This window comes from Siphateles boraxobius, unplaced genomic scaffold (assembly GCF_051911475.1).
Source record: "Siphateles boraxobius isolate OS27281-9 unplaced genomic scaffold, OSU_SipBor_1 18, whole genome shotgun sequence".
Lineage (NCBI taxonomy): Eukaryota > Metazoa > Chordata > Actinopteri > Cypriniformes > Leuciscidae > Siphateles > Siphateles boraxobius.
In genome coordinates, this window is record NW_027508788.1 from 10,729,315 (window position 1) to 10,738,978 (window position 9,664).

Below are 9,664 nucleotides of genomic sequence, written 5' to 3' on the forward strand. Positions count from 1 at the left end.
TGTAAACGCATTGGTATCTGATCCCAGGCATTAGTTTGGATTCAGATTTGGAGATCCATTTCTCCTGAAGTTTCACATGTATCTCAAGATGGTTGGTAGACATAGACCAAGTCATTTGCCTTAGAGCCACACTTGCAGTGTTACATTTGTTTGTTTATCTGTATATGAATATATATATTTTGTTTGTCATTGGGTTTTTTAAACTGTAAATATTCACGCCATGTACAAAGACAATGAGCTGTATTATAAAGATTCTGTTCATGTTTTTTCTCTTTTTTTAAATAAAATTTTACACAAAAAAAATGAGGCTGTTCGTTGTGGCTTTAAAGCAAAAATAAAATAATTTTAGACTGTTTTTGTCACACATTTTATTGATATTTCATCTCATCTCTCCAACAAGATCAATAAATACACAGTTGAGAGTCATTTCAGTCAGCTAAATGACATTATTAGTCTGTAAGTCAAAAATTGTACATTTTCTCAGCAGCTACTAACCTCAAGTGACAGGCAACAGTTAGGAAAGAGTGAACTTCTTTAGGAAGAACCTTACCAGAAAAAAAATAGGGACATAGTTTTTCAGTGCTTTACAAATAAGCATGTTGGTAAAGTCCCTGGAAAAGTGTCTAGGGATACCATGACGCACTTTAAATGAGAAAAAGGCGGGAAACTTAAATGTGGCTCTCTATAATTGCATGTTTTTTGGAAGGTTTATAGCTGATATCCGAGATTTGAATATAGCCATTTAAAATTTTTTACTTTGGTTTAGTCATTAAATTTACGTATTGAATAATCCAACTATTTAAAAAAATCACGAGGGTGCAAAGAAGAACGTGTCACATTCCCTATAATTGTTATGACCTCTGGATGTGAAATCTGTCAACTTCTTGTCAGGCAATGTGTTTGACCATAAGGAACAGCCCAATAAACAGCCAATATACACCATTCAACAGTTTGGGGTCAGAAATAAGTCTCATGCTCACCAAGGCCGCGTTTAATTGATCAAAAATACATTGAAATCGGTAACTGTGAAATACCATTACAATTTAAAATAACTGTTTTCTATTTTAATATGTAACTTATTCCAGTGATGCAAAGCCGAATTTTCAGCATCATTACTCCAGTCTTCAGGGTCACATGATCCTTCAGAAATCACTATAATACGCTGTTTTGCTGCACAAGAAACATTTCTAATTATTATCATTGTTGAAATAGTTGTGCTGCTTAATATATTTGTGGAAACCATAATGCAGTTTTTCAGGATTCTTTGATGAATAGAAGGTTAAAAAACAGGATTTATTTGAAATATAAATATTTTAACCTTTGATCAATTTAATGCATCATCGATGAATAACATTATTCATTTCTCTTTAAAAAAAAAAAGGAATTACAGGAAATTATTATTCATGAGTATCTTCTATGAACACATTAGGGGCTATTTAGTCCAATGGGACGTTTGGATTGGTGTGGTCCTCCTGTACATGCTCTCACATGATCCATCATTACTGGATAAACCTTTGGTGTAAATATTGGGTCTGTCTTTGCTCCAAAGGTTCAGTGTGTTTCTGCAAGCTTTTGCTCACACAGTTCTCACAACTCGGTTCTCCAAGTTCCGTCTTACCAGGTGGACCCAGTAGACTCGCCGAAGCTCCAGTTAGTTCACATTTGCTTATCTTTAAGTCATTATTTGGACTTTTAGGAGAATAAGAACTTTTTTCGAAGTAATTATGAAAGCAGAAAACATTGATTGAGGGGATGAGAGTATTTGTGGGGCTGCAGTAGTGGGAAAGTCAAGCTGAGGGAGATCGACAGCACTGGTTTTGTATGATACGCCGACAGGAGTCTTTTGATCAACAGAGGCAGCGGCGGTCGCTCTTGGTCACCTCCTCGGACGAATGCACCACGTTGGGCACGAAACCGCTCTTGACGCCCTCCCAGCCCTCCTGGATGGTGATCTTACCACATTTGACCAGCTCGAAGATGTCGCGCGTCAGCTCCGTGAAAGCCCTCTCTACATTTATGGAGTCGCGGGCCGAGGTCTCCACGTAGCGCATGCCGTAAGCGGTTGCCAGTTTCTCTGCCTCCTGCTGGCTCACCTGCCGCTGCGGCTCCAGGTCACACTTGTGGCCGACCAGTAAGAAGACGATGCTGTGCGGCTGCACGTGACTGCGCGCTTCCTCCAGCCACTCGTGGACATTTTGGAAGGAGCGCCGGTTGGTGATGTCGAAAAGCAAAAGGCCACCCACTGAATTACGATAATAAGCTCTTGTGATAGATCTAGATCACATACAGAGGAGAAGAGCAGACCATATCAGACTGGTGGGAGAACACGTTGCACATTACAACGAAAAAAATGAATTATGGGCTATGCATAAGCATATACAAAAGTATAAATAATAATATTAAACTAGCATGGAAATACTCGATGGGAATTCTGCTGCTGATATCCCGTAAGAAAGCTATTACAGGAAAATGGTTACAGCCTGAAATTCTGGAAATTAGTGGAACAGTAGGCTATATGAAATATGCATGATAGAAAGACTAACAATGAATCAATAGGAGATATTCTGGTTATGGGCAGGATGAGTGGATTATATTCTTCCACTGAAAATATGGATCTCTTTTATTAAAACGTGAGTAGAATGATCCTAAATGTGAACATATGACCATTTCCAAAATGTTAGGAACGATTTATAAAACATTAATACACAAACATTTTTCCTAATTGCATTCTACTTTATAAATCACTTTTGTAAATGAACCTTAAATTCAAGTGCAATTTGAACATGTCACGTTCAAGGTAATGATGAATAGAAGAAGGGATTAACAGCAAACTTTTAATCCAAATAAATAAATAATATAAGACAATACTGGACAAATAACAGAACCAAACTCAGGACTTAAATACACAGGGGAAGCTAATCAACAGAAACTAAAAGGTGAGGAACTAATTAAAAACTGTGACAACAGATGAATAGCTATGGAAACTAACGAGGAACTAGAACACAGGCTAACGGGAATAGGGAAAACCAAACTACGGTAATGTTTACATGACAACGATGTAAAAAAAAAGTTTTTCTTTTGCGTTTTTCGTGTACAGACAATAACGTTGTCAAAACGATCCCCAACAAAGCATAAAAAGTTTTTGGTTTTTAGTCAAAAATGGTGTCATGTAAACAGCCCCGAAAAACCTAATCAAACTCAATAGAACTGAACATAATCCTGGCAGAACAAGCACATCAACTGGGTAATCATGTATGATGCATGTAAATATATATATTTAAATATAATATTTATGTATATTATTATGATTGTCTATTTATCTTTACATTTTAATAAACAATGTTGGATTATTTAAATTATTGGTATATGAGTGCAAAGAGTTTGTATGCATGCTCTTCAGTTGGCGTACGCATAGGGACAATTTCATGTCAGGTTTTTGCCTTTATAAATCCTTATTTGTTCCTCACTTTTGGCGTAGGATGAAATCCATTGAATTTAGGATAAAATTTAAATGAGGCCCCATATAGGAATTTTACTGAGTACAAAAGAGGTTGGGTGTGAATAAAGGGGGGGGGGGGGGGGGGGCATTCTCATTTTTGAGAGTATTTGGTCAAATTTTTGTTTAGTGCAGGAAAAGTCATCTAAAACTTTGGCTCGTTTCCCTGGAATATGAATACTGTACATTTTAAATGCATTTATCCAATAAAAAATGTTTTTCTGCCAATGTTTAGATGTACATTAGCATATAAATAGCCTCAAAGCTAACAAACATACACTAAAAGCCACAAATCTCCCATTCTGAATTCGTAAAACAGCTAAAAGGCAGTGTATGTAGCTGCGATAGCACCAGATGTACCTGAATCTCTCTTGGCCTGCCGTGTCCCAGATCTGAAGCTTGATGCGTTTGCCTGGTTCAATCTCCACCAGGCGGGAGAAGAAGTCTACGCCAACAGTAGGATCAGACACCTGTGCAAAACGTCCTTCTGTGAAGCGTCTGATCAAACAAGACTTCCCCACTGTTGAGTCGCCAATGACAATCAGCCGGAACTGGTACAGCCATATAGCTTCCATATCTTATTTTATCTGTCAAGGAATAACATATGCTGTCAGACAAAATGTTAGATTACACTGAGTAAACATAAACATGAACTTAATTGGAGGAAAAGTTCACCCCCCAAAAAATTTAATTGTCAAAATTTATTAATCCTTTAATTTTATTTTTTGTTTTATTCAACTCAAAGACATTATTTATTACTCTGAATGTCATTTTTATGGATCAGATCATGTAGATGAGCACTAACAGCTGAGCCTCCTTTAAATGGATGAGTATCATTCAAATAGGTGTTATGTATAATTACCTTACTACATATATGATGCGAGACCATTAATTTGAATGGAAGTCCAAAGTATCAAATACATTTATACATGGAAATGTTTTTGCAAAATGTCATATAACTGAGGTCAAATTGATCGAAATGTAGGCTAATAAAATCTTCTTTTTTCAGTAGTTGTATGAGTAGCCTATCGGGCCTGTATTTTTTTAAATTAGATTTTAATATAATTAATATGATTTCATAATAATAAATGTTTAACACGACATCTTTAGTAACCGAACGATAATGAATTTCATAACAACATCGAGTCTCATAACCGAGTCAAGCTAGCTAAAGCATATAGTCTACTTGCAGGCCTATGAGTTGAGCATCGCACTTGTTAAGAGAAATCGCTCTATAAATGCATATTATTGAATATTTTGTGTAGTTATTACCTTGGTAATGCTTCTCAGTGTCTGCGGATGGCAAGCCCCATATTCTTCGCTGTCTTTCAGTCAGAAAGCGTATAACACCGGGACGTTCCCCTGCAAGGCATCCAAGCACACCCGAATGTTTGTGAGGATAAATGTGCAACTAGTCGCGCTTTGAATATTGCATTAAATGACCAAACGAGTGACCATAATCGTCGTGACTCGTGGGCGATCGCATTAAGACCTATTACTTTCAGAATGCCCATAAAATTCTTTGTAACTTCATATTGTCAATCTAATGATTAGGGATAAAGAGATGTTTGTGGAAATGTGCTGATGAAATGGCAGTATCATCAGCATCGTCTGGCCTGACTCATCCCTCATCAGTACCATTACCGTAATAACTACTAGAGCGACGCATTTCTGGCCGTGTCTCAAATCTCTGCTGTCACTTCCATGTAGGCTACTTGTTCAAAATAATTAGTATGCCAGCTCCCATCACCGCTACTTCGCCATCATTTCATTATAATAATTTTTAATATTAGTTGAAAATAAATGGGAACATTTTAATCTGTAGTATTTTAATTTGTAGTATTATGTTTCTAATTTAAAGTATTATGTTTCTTGTTGTATTTGTATTTGTATATGTCCACTGGAAGCCTCAGTACCAAAACAAATTCCTCGTGTGTGCAAGCACACTTGGCAATAAAGCTCTTTCTGATTCTGATTAATCGAAAAGTAAATTGGAAACAAATGCATAAACCGTATGTAGGGTTTACATTAAAACAATAAAAAACAGACAGTTTATGTGAGTTTGCAAACCTCTTCAAATTACCAGGCATTGTTAACAACAAACACAATAAATCGAAGAATTCGAGTTGCATACACTAACAGAGAAAATTAATAAATAAATCATATTATACATTATATATGAAAAAATTGTAAATAAATGTAAATAAAAATTTACTTTCAAAATATGTAATCTTCATGCTACATTGGAAAGTGCTGCAACCTCAAATCTGGCATATCTTTAAAATATAAAATGTTTAAAGTATAAAATACATTATTATTACTTTTTTTTCCCCACGAAGGGCTAAAAATAAATTTTAATCAAAACAATTTTAGACGGGGCGTGGCTGTGACGTAGTGTGATTTAATGGGCGTGGCGTTCCATCATCACTTTATTCTTGACAGTAGGCCTATATGGGGAGCTGAGTTCATCCGTGGCTTTTACCAGTTCTTTGGAGAAAAACACTTAATTTATTATACATTTATTTTCGTGTTATTATTTTTTTAAATACGTCCACTTTGTTTTCTTGCTCATACGTGCTTGTGTAGGCTATAGTAAGAAGGACAAGCACCGTTTCGAAGTAACATGACATAGCGGTTTGATCTAACTTTTGAGCATTATAGCCTATAAACTTTTTAAGAGCGCGTGCCTCTTACAAACTGTAATCCTTTAACAATGATCAATGGATAAGCTGTGATATAAGAGCATCATGTGCTAACTTTACAAAATTAGGTCACTGCGTTTATGATCCGGTTGTTTATTTGCTATTTTTAAGTCATCATGCAGAAAGAACATTTGTACAAAGTTCTTGTTATCGGAGACCTCGGAGTTGGAAAAACGTCAATTATCAAGCGATACGTTCATCAGGTATTTTCTCAACATTATCGCGCGACTATTGGAGTGGATTTTGCTCTTAAAGTCCTTCACTGGGACAAACAGACGGTGGTCCGACTGCAGTTATGGGACATAGCAGGTACGTCATCCCATTAATATGTTTAATGTTACATTTTTATGTTAAACTTTTTTTTTTATCCCACTGGCGTTTCATTTTGTTCATAATATGCTTAATTAAAGATGTTAAATCATTTACATTACTTAGTGTGCTGGTCAAAAGGCATTTAAGTAATAGATATAGACAACAGATTATTTTGAATATTCACCCGTATGATATGAAAAATCATAATAAGGGTTGCTATTGCCTCTCTGAAATCTCTTCCCACTGATTTCCCTTGTGTGAATGTGAAGGAATGTGTCTTGTGTTAATCTCAGCTAGTCTCATACTCGTGCTAAAGTCACATGAGAGTTAGAGAGTCACACACACAGACACACACACACACACACACACACACACACACACACACACACACACACACACACACACACACACACACGGAGCATATACATGCATTGGTTCTTAGACTATATTATAGGATTTATTATTAAGAATAACACACTCATTGATGAAAAACATGATGAAATTTGTGTCTGATGGATGTTTGACCTCCAGTTTGCCATCCCACATTTTTCATAGGACAGGAGCGCTATGGGAACATGACAAGGGTTTACTATCGGGAGGCCGTGGGAGCCCTCATAGTATTTGACGTGACCAGAGCCTCCACGTTTGATGCGGTGCAGAAATGGAAAGACGACCTGGACATGAAGATCACTCTGAGCAATGGCAAACCTGTCCCAGCTGTGCTTCTAGCCAACAAGTCTGACCAATCACGTGAGGGGCTGCGTTCCCAGATTCCAAAGCTTGACACATTCTGCAAAGAGAATGGATTTGTGGGCTGGTTTGAGACCTCTGCAAAGGTGAGGGGTAGCCTATATTTTGCGAACATTAAGCAGGAGTATCTGACCATACTGTATGAGAAAACCCAAATAAACTGCTTAGTAGTTTCACTGGTGTTGTGTTCATGATGATCCATTGGTTCTGCTCTATTTTCACAGATACAGAATCAGGAGTTGTGTGTGTTTGCATTTAGAACAAATACAGCAAGAATGCATTGTGCTCATTAGCAGTAAGGTCTTTGTTTACCATCCACAGGCCCACTTTAATGAGTTACACAGTTGTGTGAAAGGAGAATGATGTGCGTAAGGCAGATGGGGCTATAAAGTGATTCCTGGTAGATAATGATAATGATAAAAAAGATAATGTCTGAAATATTTTAACTCTGGATCAGCCCTAATCACATTATGAGTGTGCACTTTTTATTTGTACATTATTGTATTTTTTTTTTTAAACTTGTTAATACAATTTTAAATTCTACCATGCAGTTTACAACTGCCTTGCCTATATATTTTCAACCATAAACTAGCCCATTCACACCATTAACGATAACTATCATTCTGTTTATTCTAAGCGTGAGCTTCAGTTATGTCCTCTGGCACTTTAAATGCTCCGGCTCTTAAAGCAGGATTGATTGGCTGTCAATATTGTTATCGTTCAACTTCTGGGGGGAAAAATTGTTCTGAAAGTGATTCCAACAAAATCGTTTCTCTGTGCCATTATAATCGTGGTGTGGACTCTGTTTTTATTTTATATTTAGAACTATATTTTTATTGTTATCTTTATAGTTATTGTTCTTGGTGTGAACATGCCTTCAGAGTTGCATAAAAAGTTATGCCATACAACTATTGCATCCATCTTCGGGTAAATGTCACATAAAAAAGTATGGTTTTGTATGTAAGGTATGCATGTCATAGTATTACATGAATGAAATATCCAGATAAATATGCATTAGAATAATATTTGACTTACAATTGGCACTTTTACATTTTGTTTGGGGTCGTTTGGCATACATACCAGTTTGGGGTCAGTAAAATTGATATAAGAAATTGAAGTTTTATTCAGCAAGGATGCATTAAACTGATCAAAAGTGACAGTAAAGACATTTATAAATTTATAATCTTTCAAAACCTTATTTTAAATAAATTTCTGTTCACCAAAGAATCCTAAATATATATATATATATATATATATATATATATATATATATATATATATCACAGTTTTCACCAAAAATATGAAGCATTTTTAACATACAGTATAAGAGAAGAAAAAGAAAAGTTTCTTGAGCGCCAAATCAGCATATTAGTGATTTCTGAAGGATCATGTGACACTGAAGATTGGAGTAATGATGCTGAAAATTCAGCTTTGCATCACAGGAATGAATTACATTATAATAATATTTCACAACAGTATTTTTGGAGCATAAAAGACTCAATACATGATTTTTCAAGTACATGAAAAATCTTAACGACCCCAAACCTTTGAACAGTGATGTATATATTTCATGAGTGTGACTGTAATTTAGGGTGATGCTTTGTGATCTTATTGTCTGAATGACACTCTATGTTTCATTTTCTGCCCATTGAAGGAGAACACAAACATCGAGGCGGCAGCTAAATGTCTGGTGGATCACATTTTAACCCATGAGGAGAACATCAGCAGCAACACAGACCCAGATGTGGTGGCCCTCCCCGGGTACAACAATAACACCAAAGAACGGGTCCGAAGCAAATGCACAGCCTGTTCCAAATTCTGAATAGGAGGATGAAAGTCAGTGAGGAAGAACTGAAAATATATAGCAGTTTGTTATAGATTTAAGAGGACTCAGCCATTTAATGGTACCCAAAAACAATGAGGTTCATCTTCAAGAGACAAGAAATGCAACAAAATGGCGGGGACTGTGAAAAAAAGGATTGTGCTGATTATATGTAGCGTGAAATCTCACATAATTAGACCGTGTTGATGGCGCTTCGATGGCGCTTTGACTCATCAGTGTTCTGTTTACAGGTGAATGCTCTACGATTTTAGCCAGGTACTACTTTAGTCTAGGTCAAATATGCATTTATAATTGTTTTGTGTGTGGACACTGTAATATTTATTAAAAAAGTGGCCTCTGATTCAGTTAAATAAGATTCAAAAAACGATTAGCCTATGTGCACAAAGAATATGGCTTAATACATGCACAGCTCCAGTATGTAGGAATGTTATCCTGCAACCTCTTGCATTAAAAATAAAGCATGCAGTATTTTTCCTCCATGTAAGGCGCTGAAAGACTCTGAAATGGCCGTCTGATGCATTCTTGTGTATGTACAGTGGGGGTTTAAAGCAGTGCGGTAAT

The 9,664-nt window shown here is 36.3% G+C and overlaps 2 protein-coding genes across 2 annotated transcripts; one reads left to right on the forward strand and one right to left on the reverse strand.

Moving 5' to 3' along the window:
- Window positions 1-353: 353 nt before the first annotated feature.
- rab39ba (RAB39B, member RAS oncogene family a) lies at window positions 354-5,132 on the reverse strand. Its single transcript, XM_077233470.1, has 3 exons — window positions 4,769-5,132; window positions 3,857-4,083; window positions 354-2,274 (listed from the first exon to the last, which is right to left on the reverse strand). The coding sequence occupies exons 2-3, from the start codon at window positions 4,069-4,071 to the stop codon at window positions 1,848-1,850; spliced, it is 642 nt and encodes a 213-aa protein (XP_077089585.1). The 5' UTR covers window positions 4,072-4,083; window positions 4,769-5,132; the 3' UTR covers window positions 354-1,847.
- Window positions 5,133-5,922: 790 nt separating this feature from the next.
- Window positions 5,923-9,582, forward strand: rab38c (RAB38c, member of RAS oncogene family). Its single transcript, XM_077233478.1, has 3 exons — window positions 5,923-6,507; window positions 7,066-7,346; window positions 8,915-9,582. The coding sequence occupies exons 1-3, from the start codon at window positions 6,315-6,317 to the stop codon at window positions 9,080-9,082; spliced, it is 642 nt and encodes a 213-aa protein (XP_077089593.1). The 5' UTR covers window positions 5,923-6,314; the 3' UTR covers window positions 9,083-9,582.
- Window positions 9,583-9,664: the final 82 nt, after the last annotated feature.